This window comes from Papilio machaon, chromosome 2, assembly GCF_912999745.1.
Source record: "Papilio machaon chromosome 2, ilPapMach1.1, whole genome shotgun sequence".
NCBI classification, from domain to species: domain Eukaryota; kingdom Metazoa; phylum Arthropoda; class Insecta; order Lepidoptera; family Papilionidae; genus Papilio; species Papilio machaon.
In genome coordinates this window covers 2768718-2793549 of record NC_059987.1, presented here as the reverse complement: position 1 = coordinate 2793549, position 24832 = coordinate 2768718, and the positions used below count along the sequence as shown (strand labels likewise).

Genomic DNA, 24832 nt, shown 5'->3' with positions numbered 1-24832 from the left:
CCGTTTCCGCCGTCGCTCGGCTGCCTCCGCGTCTCAGAACGGCAACATAATCGACCGAATCATGATGGCAGCTCAACAAACATTCGGTGTATCTGAGCGGTCAGTGTTTGATTCAGTGTCGCTCGAATCGCGTCAGTGTAGACACGTTGTCGGGGTGTTGCTGCAATATCAAAACTCCGTACCGTTCCGCGATTGGAATGGTTCAGTGGTGAATAGAAGTGAAGGATAAAGGTGTAATAGTGTGTGGTTATGTGGCGGCGAGTGATATGACAGCGTGCGCCGCCAGACGGATACCGGCCGTCTTCATGAGGATACTGGTGACAAGTCTGGCCCCGAGATCATGGTGGCTCCCGATTCCGAGGCTCCTTCGAATCCTCGGATAGCTACCGCTACACACGAGAGCCCTTCCGCCGCTGAGGCGCGCCACAGCGCCGATCTTTACATACGAACTAGCTGGGTGGATGCAGCATTAGCACTATCCGAGCTCGAAAAGGTGCAGTAATCACGTGATACGGTACTCAATACACTAGTGTCAATTAGCGATTGTCATAGTGCACGTGTGATTGTTTTTCTGCGAATGTCAATCGCAATCCGGTACGCGGCAGCGGGATCTGTGGCGCCGACTAGTGGTCACTGTGCGTACTACTAAGACGCAAGAAAGTTTACTCCCCCAATTTAACCGAAACATTTTATCTCACGAATACTGTTAAGAACAGAATTATGCATGTATCTTTATTGTACCTTAAATCTATTCTTTATTGCCAAACATTTATAGACTACCACAGAATAAAATATATATAAAAAAATCTGAATAGTAAATCGTAAAAAAATAAATTTAAGTTAGCCTAACTTAGTTCAAACGAAACGTCAATTTAAGTATAAAAAAGTAATTCGTAATCTACAAAATATACAGACCAACTATGGATCATTCACATATTCTCGAGGATTTCATTTCACATATTCTCGGAACAAAAATATGCGATAGAGTAATTATTTCACAACAAATTTAAATGTTTAGTGAGTGTAGTAGTACATACAGAAATGGCATACTGGTTCCGGGAAGGTAGCTCTTTCCTAGAAGGCCGCACGCACGCCCCGCGGTGGTCCGCACCCTTACTAGGAAGCTTCGCAAAACGTTCCCGCCTTCAAAGGACATAAAGTATATTTAAAAATGCATTTATATAGCTTTGGTATGTAGTTGTTACTTATAATAAAATGTAGTTAATTTATAACCATCCTACAAGAGTCCCTTTGAAATTCGAAAATATTCGTTTGCAGTAAAAGGTAATATTGATTATGCAGTGCGTTTCTTAATATGTATCTATTTGAGACATAAAGATTTTATAATTTGGAAAAATACTTTATTACTTTTTAATAGTAGCAAAAACAGCTATAAAAATAAAATAGTAGGAAGTTTGTAGTTGGGACGGACGCATGCAAGATGAAGCAATTAAGGTCCGGAGGAGTCGAGGGATCGAGAGGCCGCGCACGCGCACCGCACCGGCGCCGATAGAGACATCAACTTGGAACACATGCCATAAACTCTATTAGAACTGAAAGAATTTAAAGTCGTATAAAGTCAGCATTTTTTAATACTATAATAATAATAATTTTTTAATTATGCTGCAAGAAATTGTATTCTCTATGTTACTTAAATTTCATTTGCGTCCTTCTTCTAAAATATTTGATACTGTAGTTTGCAATTAAAATGTCAACTAAAATTCTTCATTTCATTTAATCATAATCAAAAATAATCATTTTGAAGTAATTCTACTATTTCTAATTTAGTTATTTTCCGTTGGTTTGAAATTAAGATCCAAATGTATGCGGACCCTTAATAAGTAGTTCTCGTTACTAAAAACCTTAATTATTAATTTATTAAAAATAAATTACAAATTCCTATCTAATCGATTCATATATCTTGAAGACCTCACAGAACTTGCCTCTTGGAATTGAGACATCTTGTGGTTTCCGATCACACGTCTCTTTTCTTCCCGATCAAGTCACTGATGCCTTCCTTTTCTTTAAGGTATATTTTTCCGTCTCTTTTCGACTCGTTTTCCCACGTATAGTGCATCTTCTTCCAAACAATGAGCGCGGTGGCGGTCGGCAGCTGCGCTGAGACCTATAAACGATTGTTACTACACCCACGATTTTAGAAAACTGTTCCTTGTAAGTGCATTATAATATTTTGGCCCTGTAAGTTTGCGCAAGTTTCTAGTTAATACATGAGAGACTAATAATTCAAGTTTATACATAAATCAATCATTGTTGTCCTCTTCTTTTACTGGTATGGTTTTTATAAATGAATGGCAGCTTATTTGTAACCACGGTCAAGAGTACGTCGTATTTCAAACAGAGATATCAGATTGCGCCAGTGCTTTAATGAGCCGGAGAGCACCGCAACGCGTGGCAAGTACACGCATCAGTGAGCATTCGGTTATTTTTCCCCACCAATAACCTTTCCTTCCGATCGAATGCTTCCGACCAAAAGAAAACACCATGTGTCCTATACTTTGCGACCAAAGATGCGTTTATCACTTTAAAATGCTAGTAACCTAGTACGTTAGCGATAAAGCTGCTATCATATGGCCGCTCAGACCGGTTTCGTGTTAGCGCCTAACATGGCAACTTTCTTTAAGTTTATAAATTATTTACCGCTTCTGAAATTATCTTTATACTAATGTCATAAATGCGAATGTTTGGATGGATGTCTGTTAGAATGTATCTCCAGAACGGCTGCATGGATCTCGATGAAATTTGGCAGGGATGTAAAACAAAATCTGGAAGAATACATAGGCTACAAATTATGTTTTTTTTAATGCCGCGCGCACGGAGTCGCGGGCCATAGCTGGAGCCGGAGAATATTCGTCTGTAAGTTCGCTTTACAGTTATAAAAACATGTTATATTGAATATATGTACTCATCTATCGCAAATGTTATCAAGTAATTGAATCGCAAAACGTCGGTCTTGAAATGTAAATATGAAATGAGTAAAGCGAAACGTTCTTGGCTAGTAATAGGTGGGGCGAGTGATGCCGGCCGTTCATAGCGTAGCGTTCGGATAATAGTCCCACACCCACGGTCCATTATATGCAGATATCCGGGATTGAGTCGTGCTCGTGCCTCTCTCAGTGTCTCTTATACCGATAGTAATATATGTACAAGGAGCAATAACATAACACAGACTTTATCTGCAACAAATATTGCATTATTAGTATTTAACAATATCAATAGCACTCGATTGACTATAAGACTTCAATTTAGATTGATCGAATAGACAAATACAATGTTAAAGTTTTTTTGAGTAGATTTATTCTTCAATGGGTGTTGTCCATTACAGAATAAAGTCAATGAAGCTTATTTTATTATATATGTTGCTAAATCCCCCGCAATTTGTAAGTTGATCGTCTCACTTGCGATGTCAACAAGTAGGCAACGAATTTGATTGTCGGCCGTCCGCCACAAACAGAAACGATTTCGTAGCTCATTACGAGGCAATCAATACGTGATAATTATACCGGGCGTGACCCCTCGATAAAAGACAAAGTCTCCCGAGTCCGCCCGCCGCGCCGCTACTATTTCTAAATTTATCTACAATTTCCTGTCACACGATAAAGATATGTGTTTACATAATCCCAAAATGTGTATATTAATAACGTTGTAACTAATTGCATTTTACATAAATTAATATCCAAAGAAAACAGCTGTCGTAATAATTTAAATGAGAACATCAGAGATAGGCTTGCATTCTTTCTGTGACTTTCATCACAAGAAACCTATCAAAACTAAAACAGAGGATTACTGGCTGTAGTCTTCTTTTATAATTACGTATTGTAATAAAAAATCAACCGAAGCGTTAGAGTGTGAAGAGTAAAATAACAAAAATGTGATATATGTATATACGTTTGAATTGAAATGAAGTAAAAAAAAGCTTTAGAAAAACTTAAATTATTAATTCTACAATTAATGATTCTACCGTACCTTAAGATTGCAAATAAGATAACACGATTCGAAAAACGGCTGAGAATAATCAACTTTAAAATGAGTTCGTAATGAAGGAGGTTATAATATTTAGGCGCCAGGTAGAAGTCTGTGGTCGGGCTTGTTATCGCAGGAAGTGGCGGCGCTAGCGTTGCGGATTATACGAACTTAATACCCGTGACACTTGCGTCATGGCGTGCGGTGACCAGTAGCCTGTTCCTATATACGTATACGATCTATAACGCTTAATAGGACAGATTTAATTAAGACACGCCTGTCGTTTAGAAATCGTGCTTTTATTAGTATTTATGTTATTTGTTTTCTAAAAGTTCAACAATGTAAGTTAAGGGTGTAATCTGCATTTTGCATGATTGACTGACTGTACTTTTTCTTAATTTTTTCATATTTGCAAAGTTTTATATATATGTATATATATATAAAACTTGATATATGAATATATATATATATATATATATATATATATATATATATATATTCAGTTACTTTTCGTAATAAACAATGACATTTTATAGTATCCACAATTATACTTTAAGAATTTATTTTAATGTACTCGTTCACAGCGGGATGCTGCCTGCTGGTAGATAAAATAGCAAGTAACGGTACTTTCACATTGATCTCTGACTACTCGTTTATACGAATTTTAGCCTAGAATTCTTGAATTTGTTATTCATGTCTATCTGTTAAGCGAAATGCATTGACACAATTTTTATCGATCACTTTTATCTACATTTTACAAATGGATAACTTTAAGAAGATTTCTTTTCCTTCTATATTTAAGAAATCAGTGTTATCATAAAACTTATTTAAATATTTTACACTGGTTACGCTGGAGTATTTACAATGTTGAACATATTTAGTTTGTATGAATGAAGAATACAGCAGTGTACCGTGGTGGAGTACGGTTTTATAACCACGTGGAGAGGGCAAGAGGCCAAGCGGGGGCCGGGCGCGGTATTGCGGGGGAGGCGGGGCGCATTCCGTCTGTGACGTCACGGCCACCCAGAGCGGCATTCGGTGCACCCGAACTGAAACGTACGCTCCCGAGCTAAGCTATATCTGCCATTATATTGTTGCTTCGATTTATTTATTTATGTTCTAAGCTCCGGGATTTGATTTCGGATGTAGACGTTTGTTTAGAGCACTTGTGTTTAATGACTATTCGTTGATAAAAATAAACTCCGGATTGGGTTTAATTAGTGGCAAGCGATAAGATATGAATAAAGTTTTTAATATTTAAAGCTCGGTTCTAAATGTAAAAAATATTTATATATTTGTATAACAAAATGTGCGACAGAATTTACTGCTACGGTTGTTACAAAATTAGCATAATGGCCATAAACTATTTACATAAAGTTTGATTCGATCAAATTTTAAAGCTTTTAGATATTATAAAGATTATTTCATAATAAAAATTAAATGTTCAAAAGCTGTGTTATCTACCTTTTTTTTTAAATTTTGTAATAACGCTATGGTGTAAATTTAATTGGCATTTGCATATTTAATTTTTTGTTTGATATAAATATAATGTCAACGTTAATAGCGGACCAGAGTCAATAAGTAAGGCCCACTGTCCACGGAGGCGTAGCTTCATAGACGCTTCAAAATACGCCGTGCAGCTTAAGCAGCCCAGCGTACTGATCTCTATCCACGAGGCGTATTGCAAGCGTACATTGTCAATCATTTGTGAGAATGCAGTCGGACGACGAAGACGTTATTTTGGCTTATCACTACATTCGAAGTCGACGAAAACGATGATTATATTGGACCCATCCAATATAGAAAGAAATATCAACTGTAGATTTCTTTCGCCTCCTCACTCCAAGCCTTTTCAGTTAAATCTTTTCTAGCATATTCAGCAAGATTAGTGTTATACAAACACGGATATTTTTCTATGATCTGAACAAATTTGGCAGCCGTTCCCGCCATTTTTTACAATAAAAATGACGTGCGTTCACTCCTTGTACGCCCAGGCGTACGACAGGCAGTACGGCAGACGTCATGAAGCTTGCGTGCAGCGACGCGAGCGCGACGCTGCCGCTCCGTCGACAGAGTTACATTGTTTTGTATGTAAGCTGCAAGCAAGCGTACAGCAAGCGTATAATGACGAATACGCGTCTATGAAGCTACGCCTCCGTGGACAGTGGCCCTAAATGTTCATACAGATGCCATGTATTATCTATTAAAAAAATACACTTTACGAATGTATTTTTCATATAGACTAGTTTACGTGTTGTTATTTTATAAATAGCTTTAATGTTTTCATTATCTGTTCCATTAAAAATTGTGTTAAGAATATAGAAGCGACGCGGGCGAGAGCGCAACGTCTTTATAACTACCTACCTACTACCGAGTAATGTCGGCGATGCCTCTGCCGCGATTGAGTTATTATTCTGCAATTAGTAGTCGCTTCACGTGTTCCCGAGACTCATCTCCGTCTCCCCCTCTCCCCATGCGCCTTCCTCACACCCTCCACGGCCTACATTATGTAACAGCGGTCAATTGTTTTTCACTTTTTTGTATCGTCGTACATTTTTGCATTTGACTTTGGTAGGTTGTTGTTTTGATCGAGTGATTCAGTTTGCGATTTTTTTTCATAATATGCCAGTAGGAATATATAAATATTGCTTAACACTCAAACAGTACCTAGTAGTTTAATTAAAACGAGTATGAAATCCTCAGTTTCGTTGGTTTTCTGAATGTAGAGAATTTTAAAATTTTGGATGTAACTCAATAATTACTACAATAACCAGATATTCTGGATGTATCTTTCGCTTCTTGTTTTGGTAAAGCATGCTCGTAATTTAATTCGTTAATAACTGTTTTTCTAAACGAGTTTTACAGAGTTATTCGACTTTATTGGTAAAACATTAACATAAATATTCTCGGTCTTAAATCACGGGTTTGTACATATTATGGTTATTTCACATACATTTTAAAATCTTTAATAATACAAATAAAAATGTGTTTTCTATTTGTAAAAGTACATATACCAAGAATATAGTAAGTAACTTACGAATACTACGAATAGCCTTCGTATTATTTCGTTTACGCTTCGAACAATATCCGTGTTTACGGTGTCGAGGTTTCCATGGCTATATAAGTTGTCCACGATTGGTAGATAGATAATCTTGCGGCTGAGCCGGCCGGCGCCAGCCCGCGCCCCTCATTAATCACAATCAACTGAGAAATTATAGCGACGTTCAAAACGCACACGATGTTATTACAGACACCGACAAAGTTGAGGGAAGCTATAGTTTTAAGTATTCACTGATGCCAAGATAAGCTTCTGTTTCAAGGTTTTCTAAACTTTTATACTGTTAAATTTTTAGATACACATTGATGTTGTAATATAATAGATTTTAATTTAGTAATATATATTTTTTAAAACAGGGCAACATCGAGGGTGGCCGCACGTCGCTGTGGATACGGGCGTGGCTGCAGGAGCAGCTGTTCATCCTCGGTTGCTTCCTCCAAGGCGACGCGGGGAAGGTCCTTTTCGTTGCTATCCTCGTGCTATCCACATTCTGTGTGGGCCTCAAGTCCGCCCAGATACACTCTCGGGTCGATCAACTCTGGGTACAAGGTACGTGTTACGAATTGTCAAGTTGAAATATCTAGAACGAAACCATAACTTTGCGTTATCGTGCACATACAATCTCTCATCGTGATAGCAGACTGTCACTTTGTCCATCTAGTGGAATATCAATACGGGGACGATGGGCACGTATGAACGCTCGCCGCTTCCGTCTGTGGGTACGTGAGTTGAATGCTGTGGGGACTACACAGCGCGCCGCGGTGTATTAGAGCCCTCAAACGATACATAGCGAATCCTAATTCGTCGGTTCCACCAACAAGCGTCCGGTGCGTGCGATCGACGCATTGTCTTACAAATTATCCTCCAATGCATCGAGTATTAATAAAACATAGCATGTAAAGGATAATTGTTGACAGAAGCAATTTTATGTGCTATACGTGAGCCAAGTCGCGACGGTCCCTTTGACCAGCAGGATGTTGGTTATTTCAATGTTAATTACGTTAATATATTGTTTATATTGTATAAAATAGAGTAATTCGTATTCACTTTCTAACTTGCCACTATTAAAAATTATATATGTGATTGTCTGAAGCCAATGAAATGGACGTAATGGAAACAACAGAACAATTACTATTTGAAGATTTAAAGATGTCAGATATAAGTTGTTTAAATATTGACTTCTGAAAATTAGTAATTTAAACAATGATACCTGTGCTATTGCTGTACACTGCGGTAAAATGAGTAAAAGTTAAAAATTTTCTTCTTGCTATTCCTTTAAGAAATGTGATTGTATCGGTTTTTTAAATCTGCACTGAATTCGTATTCCAAAAACTTATTCATTTACTAGAGCTCTTTCGAGCCATCGTAAAGACTTCACCATTTTGTTGTTCAAGCCAATGATACTTCATCATGCGTATGCTAATAATAAGGTGTGCCAAATAAGGTGCCATGTCTACAAATTAGGTAGCCGGCCACCCAACCATTTGATTACCGTGATTGTTCTTACTATTATAGTTGAATAATATATTTTATAACTTTTTTATTCTTTTTTTTGTAGTTAACACTTGTTTATATATCGTTTTAATAATCCGTTCCGTAATAAAAATGTCAATAATGCCCTAAATTTAAGTTTTAAATTTCCGAGAAAACTACTTTCTACAGTTTGAAGATAAAGTAATAACAGATAAAATCTTTTCCAGATAGTCACAAGATTGGAAAGACGCTTATCTATTGTTTCCGCACCTAAATAGACTAACCGTGGGTTACTGAGACAAAACAATATGTTTTAAACAGGGATTTCGATCTCAGAAACCCACGATAAATGGACGATATGTTTAATTTTTAACATTAAACGACTAATTTGCGTATAAATCTTGTCATAAGAGGAGCGTGTTATAAGAACTGCATAAATAAAAGTTAAGGGCCGATCCATCACGGAACATGTTGTCATTGTAACTTTGTTGCGGGGACCCTCGCATATTTATCGAGAGATCGCATCATTCCTGCCGAATGTCCGCGAAATAGCTGCACATTTGCTCGTTTTTCGGTTCAATTTATTAAATTTATCACCGGTCGACGATTGGCGGGACCCGACGCCGGGTGGTCGAATCGTAAAATTGCTCAATCCGATAGTCGATTCCGATATGCGATACCTAATGCTCGCGTTATCTAACCGGCATTCGATTGAATCGTAAATAATAACAGACAGACAAATAACACAGCCCTGTGACCGCTTTCGGTAATAAAAAGCATTAGTGCATTTATATTATTCATTTAATGACCTGTCTTGCGAGTTCCTTCGCTCGTAGCTATTTTATTTTATGAAATCGATATATAGTTTGAACAAATAAATAAATATTTGAACATCTCATCACATTCTTAGGCACATTAACTATCTTATATCAGATATTATTGCGTGTAATATCTTCTGTTTGTAGCTACGACTGTTTCGATACGTCTTTCTTTACATTTATTGTAAGTTCAAATATAAACTTTATTTTGGTTTAATACAATCTTTACAATCTTTTATCTTTTATTTTAGTTCTAAATGCATACCGATAAAGCAATCAGCACCTAGTCTTCTATTAAGTCTTAAGAAATTATTAATAAAAACATTGTTACAAATAAATAGCTTAACAAATGGTTCGCACGATATTTCCACGTACAATGTCGATCCCGGAACTCTAAATAATGAAAGGATGTGTCGTATCCTATGCGGGCACGTCCGTCTCTGAACTGATATCTATCTATACATATTAATAAAATGTAATATAGAGAAAAAAATTTTTACACGTGATGTACCTATTTGTGTTGCTGATAACGAAAAAGCAATTTTTAAAATGTCTGTCTGTATATCTGTCCACAAGGCCGTGTTTGTTCCGGGTAATATTCACAACTGGTGAACCGATCTTGACAGGTCTTTGACGGAAGGGTAACTGATGTACGCGACCATATTATAAGCTTCTTTTTTTATTCTGCGCTGATGAAGTTGCAGATGACCGCTAGTAATACTTAATTTTAGTATTTAAACGTTTACAGAGGTTTTATCACGAATATTTTCAATACATTTTAGTAACGTTATATGCAGAATATGTATGTCAAAATTTGCATTAAATTTGCTGTGGTACTTTATGCCCGATATGGCTGTACAAATCTAATACACATTTTGTAAATGACGTTACGAATACTTTTTCGATAATGTGCTTGGCCCTCATTAAAAATTATCGTATAAAACTCTTTCCAAATGTTGATACGATCTTAACAGATTTTAGGACTGTAGTAAAAAAATGGCAAAAAAATATTAACAATTACTCTGATCTTTACTATTTGTATAAAACTATTATTATTACTAAAATATAGTCTTTAGTATTCTTAAAGTTAACAGGAAATTAAACAAAGAAGACAAATAACTGTCCACGTTTTTATTATTTCTCGTCCCTTTTGCATTTGGGTGGTCGAAGTTAATGAATACAGATAAAGAAAAATATTGTATAAACAAAAAGATAAATATAACTACAGGTGGAAGTTTTGTTTTAAAGATATTTGTATTTTAAGGATGTGAAATCATTTTAAAACTATTTAATATTATCACATTTTATTTTACTATCAAAATATGTTCTTTCTAACATCACTTTCTACATAAAACTCCTTGGTCGTTTTTGATTACGTCTTTACCTACTGTGGGTGTCAAATGACTACAAGTAAAATGACCAGAATGACCTCTGATCATCCAGGTTGTAGATAAATTATATAGACCGACAAGGTTATCTGACCCGGGTTTAAGTCAAATAAATTAAGACAACTCACTAGCGCCCCCCTGTCAACATCAAAAACGTGACACAAGATCCATTTCGTACTATAGCTGTCATGATATGTTTTTTATTTTATGTAATTTTATGTATCTAAGTAGGTCTAACATATTTTCTGCCAGAACTACCTTCGATAGCAGCGTCTCTCACTGGCGAAGCTTATCCTAGTTTGAAGAAGTATCTAATGCGATCTTTTAAATTGGTCCTAAAATAAGCCGTAGTTGAAAAAATAGTTGAACGTTGATTATAATTTTAAAATTCGTGGCAAAAAATTAAACTAAATTAATGGACTGTATTTGTACTATCTAATAAAAACTTTGAAAAAGGTTGCTTTTATTGATGCACCTGTCGTCTTGTTCTCCCGCCACTCAAAACTTGCGACCAACGCGCATATCTTTTTTTCGACATTCCGATTTCCGATTCCGATTTCAAGCTTAAGGGACATCGTACACAACGCAATGTAAAACTTCGAGCCCCGGCGATTTTGTCGAGTTTGCGCTATGCGACTTACGCAATACAAGGTCATAAAAGCTTCGTACATAGGCACGCGTAGCTAAAATTTTGTTCTTTCGTCGCCAAATCTCGCTACCTGTTTAGATCTTCAAACGAAAAGTCGCTGCGATTTTTAAGATGGCGGAGTAAATCTATACAGTTGACATGTAGTCGCTATGTGTATACTGATTCGGTCAGTACACACATAGGACTCTCTTCGAAGATTTACGTTGTGAGTACGAAGCGCTTGCAACGATAGTTACGACGCAAGAATACAAACTTCAAAAGTTGTAAGTTTAGAAAATTTAGGTTGCCTTGTTTATGAAGGGGCTAAAATGAGAGTCGATTGTCGACATCGATATCGATTTATCAAATGACTTTTGAACATAAACATCAAACATCTTTATTCAAATGTCGGCTACTGTCCAATAATACAAATATGTTTTATAATCAACTCCAAAAATCTTATCGAGGAACTAAAGCCGCCGCTGTTAAACAATGCCGAAGGTCCCAGAGTCGTCTAACAACTTAATTAGGTGGCCCACGGCCGCCCGTAAATATCCCCACGTGAAATTACGACCAATAAAAGAAAAAAATGTATAACACATCTATTGACTCACAAAAAAGACGAGGGATTTGATTGTCCGGCTCGCCTTTGTATGGGGCTACGTCCAACTGTGCCTCGTGTGCCGCTATCGGTCTCAAATTCAACTCCGCCTGAACAAACTTTTGTAGGTTTCGTATCAATTGTCAAACCTAAGCACATATAAATAATGTCGAATTTTAAATTTAGCAGGTTAACATTTGTGTTGCAAAATAAAGCTTTAGAAAAAAATACATATTGATTTGATTACTTGATTTGTAGTATATATATTTTGTCGTGTTGTGTTCTGCTAGTGGTATACAATATTTGCTGCAATTGAAAAGTAAAAGTCCCTTATATTTGTTACAATGAGATTTATAACAATGATGATTACTATAATAATAACAGCTTTAGTTTCTTGTAAAAACTCAGTGCGTGGGTGTGGCATTTGCTTCATTGTAGAAGTTAATGAGTCGCACGCACGATTTCTACTAAGAGGCATTTCATTTTTGTTTACAAACCGGACTTTGTTAGGCGTTGATTTAGCTACCATGACCGTTATAATTATTTAATTCATATTTTTTCCTCTCTTAAATTTATTCGAAAATAACAAATTTGTATTAATACATTTCTTGCGATGTTTCGGTTGTATAATTAGGTAGCTCTTCCTGTCAGCCCGTCACATCGAAAGTCGGAACGTGAATCGTGAATCGGCGGCGCGGGTGCGCAAGGGACGCGCGGTTTGTTTATTCCGCCATCCATCTGTTGTCTACGCGGGTTAATTTGCATAGAGGGCTCCGCAGGTCGACGCGGGTTGCGGCGGGAGGCGCGGGGGCAGCGCTCGGACCACACGGGCTCGGTGCGGTGCGCGCGGGTGGCCACAACCACATGCGCGCGCACGATCTTTTCCCTTGCCTCTACTCCGCACCCTGCCCTCACCCCGCTTCCCTCCTGTAACGTCATTCATTGCGATCGTCTGCGCCGATCGGCTGCTACCGCAGCCACTCCAATCCAAATGTCGTCATTATTGCTGCGCACGCACTGAAAATGCAATAAAAGCTCGCCCAACTATCGACCGACCATGTTCATTTCGATTTACTGAATCTAAGCCGCCTTGTGCGATTTCAATCTATTTGATGTTAATGGTACATCTCTGTTTACAGTAGGTTTTTCATGTGTGTTGAGCTTAGCTCAGTATTAGTAAGCTTTTAATTATAACGTATTTTTCCTAGAGTTTGCTTTTTTATGCGATAGGTTTACTGAATTATGTGTTGATTAAATTCTAATATTAATAGTTTACTTTTTCGATTAACAAACGAGCGGAACGGTGGGTTGCAAGTTGCAATACAAATGTAGGTAAAAGGATAAACAAAAGCTGGCGGCGCGGCGGCGCAGCGTGGCCGGCCGGCATGGCACGCCGAGTGTGAAAGCTTCGCGCGTACGCTACGATAACCTCGCGTGACCTTGCTACGTTCCGATACACGCCGCACCGCCCGCGCACGTTTTTTACTACACATATATCATGCTCATAGAATGTCTTTACAAAGTTGTATTATTTTTTTGTATAAACAAGATGACTTTGTGATGTGAGCTCAATTCTTAATCTGAATTGAGGGTTAAAAAATAGAAAGTTTTGCCAAAGCTATTTACCGTAAACCTAGCAATGTTATGCTCAATCCAAAGCATTTATCAATATTTTTCTTGACTATCGTAGTATTTTGAGAAGTTTTAAAGGATAAAGTATGTCCGTGTCGAAGCTAAACATAGCCGACGCGCACTGGGGCCGGATATTAGGGATTATCATAAAGTAAATGGAACGGCATCGAACGTTAACCCGCACAGGGCGACGCTATTTTAACTATAACTTAACCTTAAAGTCGCACCATTTATCAGAAGGAACAATCAAAAGTTACACGCAAGAGAAAGAAAAATGAAAAAGAATCTTTATTTCCTTTATATTTTTACTGTTATCTGTCTTTAAGGATCGTGTTCGAATTGCACCTCAACTTTACGGTAACATAAAAAAAACATAACGAAATTAAATAAGATATTTCTGTATTGTAAATAAAAGTTTATTAAATACTTAGTTAGTGTTTTTAACTAGATCGTAAAATGATAGAGGAAACTACCGGTCTTGAGATACGACGTTTTTTTATTTGGTATTATAAAAAGGTAAAGGCAATTTAAATCGATGCCAAGATGATAATGAATTAAATCTCGTTTTCATGCTAATCATAAACCACAAGGTAGTTCAGAATAATAAATCGTTATTCATTCGAATTTAATATTGGGTGCCGCAAATAAAAAAAGAAACATCTTAGCACGTCAATCACGTTTTTTTTGAGACCTTTTTATATTTTAATGCTTTAGCTCATTTGCATACAAAGTATTTAGCAAAATCACGCTTGCATTAGCATTAGGACAATCTGTGGACAAGCGGCGGTGTCAAGTGGATCATTGTCTTCATACCAACGCTTCTAAATACTCGATGACATGATTCAGATAATATGCCTAACAAATTACTATACCATTGTTAAGTTTGCGCTTTAAAACTATTTTTATTAATCTACAGTTATTGAGAGTCATGATCGTCGTTGGGTGGTCTAGGCGGAGTGGTTTTATTACTTTTAATCGGAAGTTAGATACGATAAGTATCAAGGCTCGACCACACGATTACAGTCTTACTGTCAGTTATAGGTTGAAATAAAGACTGAGTACGCGCGGGCTTGAGTTTTTTATATAACTGAACGCTGCATAATTCATACGTGTATTTCTAAATAAGTTTTGTAGTTTTGTATAAAAGTAACTTGGATCGTAGTAAATATTTTAAAGTTCTCATCGATATAATATGTAGAAAAATCTGAAGTAAGTTATTTTTTCTCAGTTCATTATTAATTAACAGTAGAATAATATCAAAGTATAAAGTGTAGCGATGAGGAGTGAAAAGATTCAGTGTTGACGGGTAGTGTCGCTGACTCCGGACTGTCCCGCTATAAATTAGCGACCAAAATAAATAGCATTCCTTGTGAGCGTCGAACGAGGGCGTTAACTGCCTTCCCTGCACGGCTGCACTCCACACTTGCACTGCCATGACATTTACAAACATTCTAGAACATCATTCAAACCCAAATACAGAAATAAACATTTCTGAATTTGAGAAACGAAAATTCTTAGGTACTTCTTCGCAATTCGACTTCAAGTTTGTTTTATCCACTATATAAGTCGTTTTATACGTCTCTAGAAGAAATACTTGCAACATCTAGCTTTAACAATGTATAACTACATTTTAATTCAGGTCGATGAAGTATCTTTTCCGACTTTAAAAATCACAAAAATTGGGCAATGGCAAATGCATAAACAATTTAGGTGTCGCAACAGTATTGGGTGTTGCAATTTATTTATGTAGGCTTAATTCAAATCCAACACCGAGCTCATTGGAGCGTGACCATTAGCATGACATTAAATTGAATGTTCCAAATTGCCAGTGTCATTTCATGCGATTAGAATTGTAATTTACATTAATTTATGTGCTATAAATTAAATGCAGTGTAACTAAAAGTTAAATTAATAATTTAAATAATACCTTACTATTGGTTTGAACCTAACACCTTGCGTAGCTAATATAGTGCAAAAAACTCGTGACACCGCACGATAAATCAACAGGCCGACTGTTAATTGGACGAATTCTCTCGACGAGATGATAACGTATGAATACATCTCACCTCGGATGCCGAGGCGAAAAAATATCGCGTTGAAAGCAAAAAAATCAACGCTAACAACCGTGAGCCCGACACCGTTGGACACTTTCAACGGTCGTTTTAAATGACTCCATTTTTTTGTATAATTCATTTTAATAATGTATCTTAACTCATCTTTACAATATTCGAAAATAACATTTTCAAACATTTCTTTCATGACATAAAGTGTAGAAGTATGGTGTAATTTTGTTGACTGCCAGTGTCTATTTCTGATTATTTTTTGTAAATGTACGGTTGGTTATGTGTAGGGCTGTCGCGGCTTCGCTATAAATCACTATAAGATGTGTCAAGAAGTTTCTTGCCGCTACATTCCTCTAACAAATGCGTCGACACTCTCCAATAAGCCATGTGTGCTGTCAACGCGTATTGGCTAAGAGTGGAACACATTTTTTGTGTCGTTGGAATCAAACAACACCGTTCCCTTCTAAATTAATTTTACTGTATGCTTAAGCTTACAATGTTTACTTACGTAAGTTGGTTTCCGCATCATAAATCGAGTCTACTAATAATATTTTATAAAAATACAACTGTGTTTAAGAAAGCCTCTTAATTACAGCATTGTAGACTAAAAATAATATGCTATTATTGAATAAAAGTCCTTGTGTTCATTATCAGCGGACGAAGTGAAAACATACGAGTGAGTAAATTAAGACGTCTGAGATCATGACGACTATCGCATCGCATTAGTCGACGATTTATTTTAATGAGTCGCATTGGGCCGTGAGCCTCACCGAGAATAAGAAACTAATTCGATGCGAACTTAATTGCATTTTCATTAATATTAAACTTGGCCTTTTTTCTCGTCATTTCACATTACGCACTAATTTGTAGGCCGCGCAAGGCCGGCTCTGTTGGCGATCCGCGTTTACTTATACATTACCGGGACAAAAACACTTGGAAATGAATCGACATTAAGATAAATGCTATAATAAAACATGAGGTGAAACGGAAAAATGGACATTAAGAACACTACATTAAATCATCAATGATACTGGCGGAGTAAATGTTTAAAAGTTTCGCTGGAGAGTAATAATGTTTCTGAAATGGCGACTGACGCTGTGGCAGCGGGTCTTTGACCTTGCGGTATCGGCGTTTGAACATCGTCTGATGTTTTACGTTTGTGCAGAGGGTGGGAGGCTGGAGGCCGAGCTGAAGTACACAGCGAAGGCGCTGGGCGAGGCGGATTCTTCAACGCACCAGCTCATCATACAGACTGCGAAGGACCCCGACGTCTCCCTGCTGCACGTCGGTGCTTTGCTTGCACACCTAAAGGTATGTAATAAGTTTATAAATTCACATACGTTACGCGTTACGTTACGCTGTAGTAAAAACGGTTTATCATTTCGTTATCCAACTAAGTTTGTTTTTAATCTAAAATAGCATTACCTATAGGTATACCTACCATATATTATATCGAACTTGTACTAAAATTAGTCATTGATTCACTAAATATTTTTTTTTTTAATAAAGAATACTAACTAAAAAAGAATTGTCCTAAAATTGTTCTCACATTAATTTTATCTCACCGAAGAGGTGTTCCTCTGATATAAGCTGACACTATAAATAAAGCCCATTCCGATGCCAAAATAAATGCTCGCATCGAGGCGTTGTGAAATCTTATTTCTGTGCTGACGAGTGATTACAAAATTTATTTCTTAAGTCACTGGACGACCGCCGACAACTATACTCCTCATCGAAATTCTTATCGGGTATCATGGACCTTTTAGAGCCTTGTATCTTTACGATAAAGATCATTATAGGCACACCACCTGTTCTTACTACTCAAATATGCCTAAATGTGTTTGCATTAAATCGTTTTCTTTCGGGTGCACTGGCCGTTGTAAGACAATGTATAAATATCACAAAACGTGTGTCGTTATCAAAATAGATCTATTAAAAGCGAATAGAGGCTGCGTCTTTAAACGTCATTTAAAGTAGCCTTTGGTAATGAATAATTTCAATTTAATTAATTTGAAATTGTAACCAAATTAAACGTGATTTTCAGGTTGTACAGGCGGCAACGCGGGTCACGATTCACATGTACGACATCGAGTGGCGGCTGAAGGACCTGTGCTACAGCCCCAGCATCCCAGACTTCGAAGCCTACCACATAGAGAAAATATTCGACAACATCGTACCCTGCGCTATCATCACACCGCTAGACTGCTTCTGGGAAGGCTCAAAGCTATTAGGACCAGAATACCCTATTGTCGTTCCGTAAGTACAACTTCACTGTATTCCCTAATTTACTCGACCTCAATGAACTAATATTATGTTGTAAATAGCTTGTGTTTATATGAAATGACCGTAGTTAGCTATTCTATAAAAATTTATATTCAGAAAATATTTTGTTATAATGGGATTTTTTTTTTTATTTAAATTTTTTAATGCATAATTACAGAGGTCTGCAACAAAGATTGACATGGACGCACTTGAATCCCTTAGAAGTATTGGAAGAAGTAAGGAAGCTGAAATTCCAGTTTCCATTGAGCACTATGGAGGCTTACATGAAGAGGGCCGGCATCACGTCAGGCTACATGAAGAAGCCGTGCCTCGACCCCACCGACGCGCATTGTCCCAACACCGCACCCAACAAGAAATCCGGACATGTAATTATATACATTTATAACTACAATCATTATAAAATGTCTATTAACTTTTATTGCGTTCTTGTGCTTGAGTTAATTTTAATTTTATATCTTATAAGTAAAGTTTATGTATTTAAGATTTTTATAGCCGGTAGGTTGCAGTCATTTGTCACGCATACGGGACTTTCATTACTATCACTTTGGCTCATAATACGACTTTTATGAATAGTCCGAGTTACGATGATTTTTATGTGCGCATAAATAAAGTATACAGCTTTCGTGACAAAATAACTATTGAGACGTGCGCATAAACTTTAAATACTTTCCATTGTGATGAAATATTTTTTGGAAACGGTAATAATGCGGGATAAAAGTGGTCGCTGGCCGGCAGATGGCGGCTACGGCTACCTGCTCCTACCTGCCGAGAAAGTAACGCTCCGATGTTAGCCTTCACTAAGGCCTCTGTTGCTTTAACTTGACAATACCATTGCCGCGATACCCACTCATAAAGCCCACTCTATTCTGACAATTGTTTTACCGAGAAGTTGATTGTTTTGTACAGATCCGGGCAATCTTATGCTATTGTTAATTTATTTTTCGTCATCCTAAAAGAAGTAATAACTTTGACTGAATTACTGAATAAAACATCTTTTATTTCATACATAATATTTGCACCAATAGCAAGAGTTGGATACTATGCCAGCATCTTTGTAGGTCAACTAAACACGTGTTATTTTCCCAGTCGGACTGGTATTTTCTTGCAATCACATTTTGAAAACATTGTGATCCAAATTTAACTTTGATAATTGAGACAACTGAGGATGTGGTACTAGCGACAGATTTCGTCGTTGTCATCACAATGTGAACTGATTGATGTGTCCGGAGATCAAGTAAACCGCGTGCTCGTTTATCACTTGCATTGAAGGTAAAGAAACAAAAAGCGCATTGGAATGGCAGTTTAGTGGGCAGGGTGCGTTTTTGTGCAGCGAACGATCGCCACCCACGTTCGCCGAAGGAACGGGCGCTCATTGTCCGCCGCGCATTATACGGGCGCATTGTGCGCGCTTCAATGGGCCCCCGCTATCGACGCACAATGTCACTATTATATCAATACTCACTACACAACTTCGTTCCACGTAACACTCGTAAATTTTACTCGCTCTTTTGTTCATTTCGGTACGTTATCAATGCACTTTGCGTCTTGATTATGATGTGTCTACACCACCTGTTTTTGACAATTGTATTTGACGTTCTGCGGAATTTGCTTAAGTTTGTGTTGTCATTGTAATGGGTTACTGATTCTTGGAACATCTAAGTTATTTGCTTTAAAACGAAACTATTTAAATCTTACTAATATAATAAATGCGTTCAGATGGATGGATTGATGTTTGAACACATAGGCTTCTTACGTTTTTTTAAATTCCGCGCGGACGTAATTGCGGGCGACAGTTAGCACTCTATATACGCTAGAACTAGATCGTATGTTTAAAGTCTGACATGAGTGTGTTCTCACAGGTACCAGATGTGGCCGCAGAGTTATCTCACGGTTGCTACGGGTTCGCGGCTGCGTACATGCACTGGCCAGAACAGCTGATAGTGGGGGGAGCTACGCGCAACACAACGAGTGCACTGCGCAGCGCACGCGCACTCCAGAGTGTTGTGCAGCTGATGGGCGAGCGCGAGATGTTCGAGTACTGGGCAGACCATTACAAGGTTCATCATATCGGCTGGACACAGGAGAAAGCGGCTGCTGTGTTAGACGCATGGCAGAGGAAGTTTGCTGCCGTAAGTTGAAAACAGTCGATGTAGTTTTGGCAAAATCTTGGAATTATAATGGCTTTAATAGCTGTTTTTATATTTTTTTTGTTTGATGTTATTTAAATGAGAATTGTAATATGAATCGTTGGTTTAACAAAAGTAGGAAGTGCTTTTCAATTCATTTAGTCTATTTTTAAACACTTTAATTGTCCTTTGAATTGCAGGAAGTAAGAAAAATGACTGCAACGGAATCAGTGTCTCCGGCGTACAGTTTCTATCCGTTCTCCACGTCCACGCTTAATGATATTCTTGGAAAATTCTCCGAGCTCTCACTCAAGAACATCATATTGGGTTATATGTTTATGGTAATTATCTTAACTATTGATAGCTTTTTTTATTCCTTTTTTTTAATTTCATTATTTATTATTTGGTTGTACTTACAGTTAATATATGTGGCGGTGACACTGATGCAGTGGCGCGACCCCATCCGCTCGCAGGCGGGCGTGGGCATCGCGGGCGTACTCTTGTTGTCTATTACCGTTGCCGCCGGACTAGGTTTTTGTGCTTTATTAGGTGATTTATTTATCATTTTTTTTATTTGCATTACTTTACTGTTTGTTTTTTGTTATCATAAACGTCCAAAATCTTTTTTTTCATCAAAAAAAGTTAATGATTAATATTTGCTAATAAGTTTTGTTTATTTTTCCAGGTATACCATTCAATGCGTCAAGTACTCAGATAGTGCCGTTCCTAGCACTAGGTCTGGGTGTGCAGGATATGTTCCTTCTCACGCACACGTATGTGGAGCAAGCGGGAGATGTGCCGCGTGAAGAGCGCACCGGATTGGTGCTCAAGAAATCTGGTCTGAGCGTACTTCTGGCGTCACTGTGCAATGTTATGGCGTTTTTAGCGGCTGCTTTGCTTCCTATACCGGCTTTGAGGGTCTTCTGTTTACAGGTAAGAAACATTTTTTTTAATATAGTATTTACAGTTTGTAGTTTTAAAATGCATACATGGTTAAATAATTATGTTTTTTACGTACAAATCGTATCGCGTGTTAATTTAAAAAATGCATAAAGTATTTGTATTTTATACGAATTTCAATAAGTTTATTTTTGGTACTGATCAATTTTACTAATGAATAAAAGGTTTTTCACAAAACCTTCAACAAAAAAAAAAACAGTTTTAAAATGAAATCATCTCATTTGCAGGCTGCAATTCTCCTCATGTTCAACCTGGGCTCGATGCTGCTGGTGTTCCCAGCTATGATATCACTGGACCTGCGCCGGCGCTCCGCCGCACGCGCAGATCTACTCTGCTGTCTCATGCCTGAATCTCCTGTTAGAACTAGGAAGCTTCCAGAACGTTCCGGACGCAGTGGAAGGAATGATAAAGTGAGCTGACAAATCTTCTTCTTTAGCTCTACAGCCCTGTGTATTTCTTTTGTGCACACAAGAATTTTTTTATTAATATAAAATGCTTAATAACTCTAAATTTTTTATTAAATTTTAACAGAGCAACTGGAAGGATACAACTCGTCAGCCTTTGGACCCCGAGGTGGCTGGGGATGAAGCTAAGACTTGCTGCATCAGTCTATCTCTTACCAAGTGGGCTAAGAAATATTATGCTCCGTTCATTATGCGGCCCTCTGTAAAAGTAAGGACCAAAAGAGCTTCTTTTTTTCCATTTTGATTAAAAATATATATATTTTCATGAGAATCAGTTATCATGCTGTTTTTTTACTTTTATTGTCATAATTGTAAAGTTTTTAATTATGGTATATTTAATTTCCCAGGTGACTTCAATGTTAGCGCTGATAGCAGTAACACTAGCTAGCCTCTGGGGAGCCACAAAAGTTAAAGATGGTCTAGACCTCACAGATATAGTACCCGAAAATACAGACGAACATGAATTCCTATCACGACAGGAGAAATACTTCGGCTTCTACAACATGTATGCTGTAACTCAAGGCGACTTCGAATATCCAACCAATCAGAAATTACTCTACGAATATCACGACCAATTTGTACGGATACCGAATATTATAAAAAATGACAACGGCGGACTGACAAAGTTCTGGCTAAGTCTATTCCGGGATTGGTTGTTGGATTTGCAGGCAGCATTCGATAAAGAAGTCGCCAGTGGTTGTATAACACAAGAATATTGGTGTAAAAATGCAAGCGATGAAGGAATATTAGCCTACAAATTAATGGTGCAAACAGGACATGTCGACAATCCTATAGACAAATCTCTTATAAGCACAGATACGAAAAATGGTCATAGATTAGTTGACAAAGATGGTATAATAAATCCGAAAGCATTCTATAATTATTTATCAGCTTGGGCTACAAATGATGCGTTGGCTTACGGAGCATCTCAAGCAAATTTGAAGCCACAACCGAAAAGATGGACACATTCGCCCGGTGACGTTGATTTAAAAATACCTAAATCATCGCCATTGATTTATACACAGTTACCGTTTTACTTATCCGGGCTCAGTGATACGGATAGCATAAAAACATTGATAATGTCTGTAAGAGAGCTTTGTTTGAAATTTGAAGCTAAAGGATTGTCTAATTTCCCTTCGGGGATACCTTTCTTGTTTTGGGAGCAGTACCTATATTTACGGACTTCATTACTTCTGGCTTTGGCTTGCGCGTTGGCCGCTGTGTTTGTGGTGAGTACATTGTATTGGTTTAAGAAACATCCTTGAAATTTGACTGTTTTTGACATTTATTTTTCTTAAAACATTGTCTTATTTAGTAAATATTAGTTAACTGAAGGTATCCGATCGACACTAGACCACATTATCTTGGTACATATTGCACGGTTACTTTATTACTTCACTCTCTAAATATTTAAAAGTGGTACAAGTAATTTTAATTTTTTAATTTTGGATAATTGAAGGACGTATGAAACAACTATTAGTTAAATAAATTTTTTTTAATTTATCTTTTTAATTTGTAGGCAGTAATGGTCCTCCTGCTGAACGCATGGGCGGCGCTGCTGGTGACGCTGGCTCTGGCGACGCTGGTGCTGCAGCTGCTGGGTGTGATGGCGGCGCTGGGCATCAAGCTGTCCGCCGTGCCCGCGGTACTGCTCGTGCTGGCCATCGGCCGCGGCGTACATTTCACTCTGCATTTGTGCCTTGTAAGTTCTACCAAATCATAATTTTACTTGCAAACATTTGAACAAATTGCCCTTGGCCAATCTGAGATTTAAAATTTTACTCTTCATAAGTTTTTTTTTAACATAACATAGTTCAGTTTTTATAGAACATTAATAAAGTCTTAATATTTTTGTTACAAACCGATTTTACAATGTTATATATACATCCAGGGTTTCGTAACATCAATCGGATGCAGACGACGTCGCGCCTCTCTCGCACTGGAGTCAGTCCTTGCGCCAGTAGTACATGGTGCGTTGGCAGCAGCCCTCGCCGCTTCAATGTTAGCGACCAGCGAGTTTGGATTCGTCGCCAGGTTGTTCCTGAGGCTCCTGCTGGCTCTAGTTATACTGGGCTTGGTGGACGGACTGCTGTTCTTCCCTATTGTACTGTCCATATTGGGACCTACTGCTGAGGTACGCAAATATTTCTTATCTAAGATTTATTGATGAAGAGGGCCCAAGAAGATAACATATTACATCACCTTATAATATGTATAAATATGCAATTTTGCCCAAATTCTATTATGTTAGGCGTCAGCTATTTATATAATTAAATGATTTCATATTTTAAGAAATTTCGATTCGGTCTATATTTGCACTGAAAAATTTGTTTTTAATTTTATTCCTTAGTACCTGCATTAAAACTAATTAATCGTTAATTTTTTTTATAGGTGCGACCACTAGAACATCCAGAAAGGTTATCAACACCATCACCCAAATCATCACCGGTTCATCAACGTAAGACGAGTTCCAGCGAGAAGCCAAGCCGCACTAAATCAGCGCCGCGGCCAAGCGCGCCTTCTCTCACCACCATCACTGAAGAACCTCCCAGCTGGCACAGCTCGGCGCCTTCCGTCCAGTCCTCCATGCAGTCTATAGTTGTCCAACCTGAAGTGGTAGTGGAAACCACCACATATAATGGCAGTGACTCCGCCTCAGGACGGTCTACTCCTACTTCGAAGACCACGCACTCTGGTGCTATTACTACCAAGGTGAGATACCTTTTTGATAATTAACGTCATTGTTGCATGTATCTTGTTGCCGCCCTTATTATGTCTTTACATTTTAATATTAAATTAAATAAAAAAGAGCTGTATGTTAAGAATTTGAGAGCTTATTTTTTTTTTTTATTTAAGATCATTGAGATGTTTAACGGACTTCAAAATGTTTTTTAGACATTTATATAGATAAGTACGCAGTTTAAATAACATTGTAATTTAACATTTTATTTTTTTCCAGGTCACTGCAACGGCTAATATAAAAGTAGAAGTAGTGACACCTAGTGACAGAAAGTCGAGGCGATCGTATCATTACTACGACCGGCGCAGGGACCGGGACGACGACCGCGACAGAGACAGGGAAAGAGACCGGGAAAGGGATAGAGATCGGGGTGACCGCGAGAGAGATAGAGACAGAGAGAGGTCCAGAGAAAGAGATAGGAGAGATAGGTACAGAGACGAAAGAGAGCATCGCGCTTCCCCAAGAGAAAACGGACGAGATTCCGGACACGAAAGTGACTCCTCTCGTCATTAAAATTTAATGAACAATATGGTTATAATAGTGACGTTCGTGTTTTGGTGTATTTAATACGTCGAATGTAATGACATCTTTACCTAAAGTTTAATGAAATCTCTTTA

General features: G+C 37.7%; 1 protein-coding gene across 1 annotated transcript; it reads left to right on the top strand.

Moving 5' to 3' along the window:
• Positions 1-97: 97 nt before the first annotated feature.
• On the top strand, positions 98-24832 carry LOC106709248 (protein patched). Its single transcript, XM_045683023.1, has 16 exons — positions 98-493; positions 7396-7588; positions 16808-16953; positions 17687-17898; positions 18083-18290; positions 19785-20054; positions 20252-20392; positions 20471-20600; positions 20737-20984; positions 21239-21421; positions 21543-21683; positions 21823-22704; positions 22995-23177; positions 23367-23609; positions 23867-24187; positions 24435-24832. The coding sequence occupies exons 1-16, from the start codon at positions 341-343 to the stop codon at positions 24726-24728; spliced, it is 3948 nt and encodes a 1315-aa protein (XP_045538979.1). The 5' UTR covers positions 98-340; the 3' UTR covers positions 24729-24832.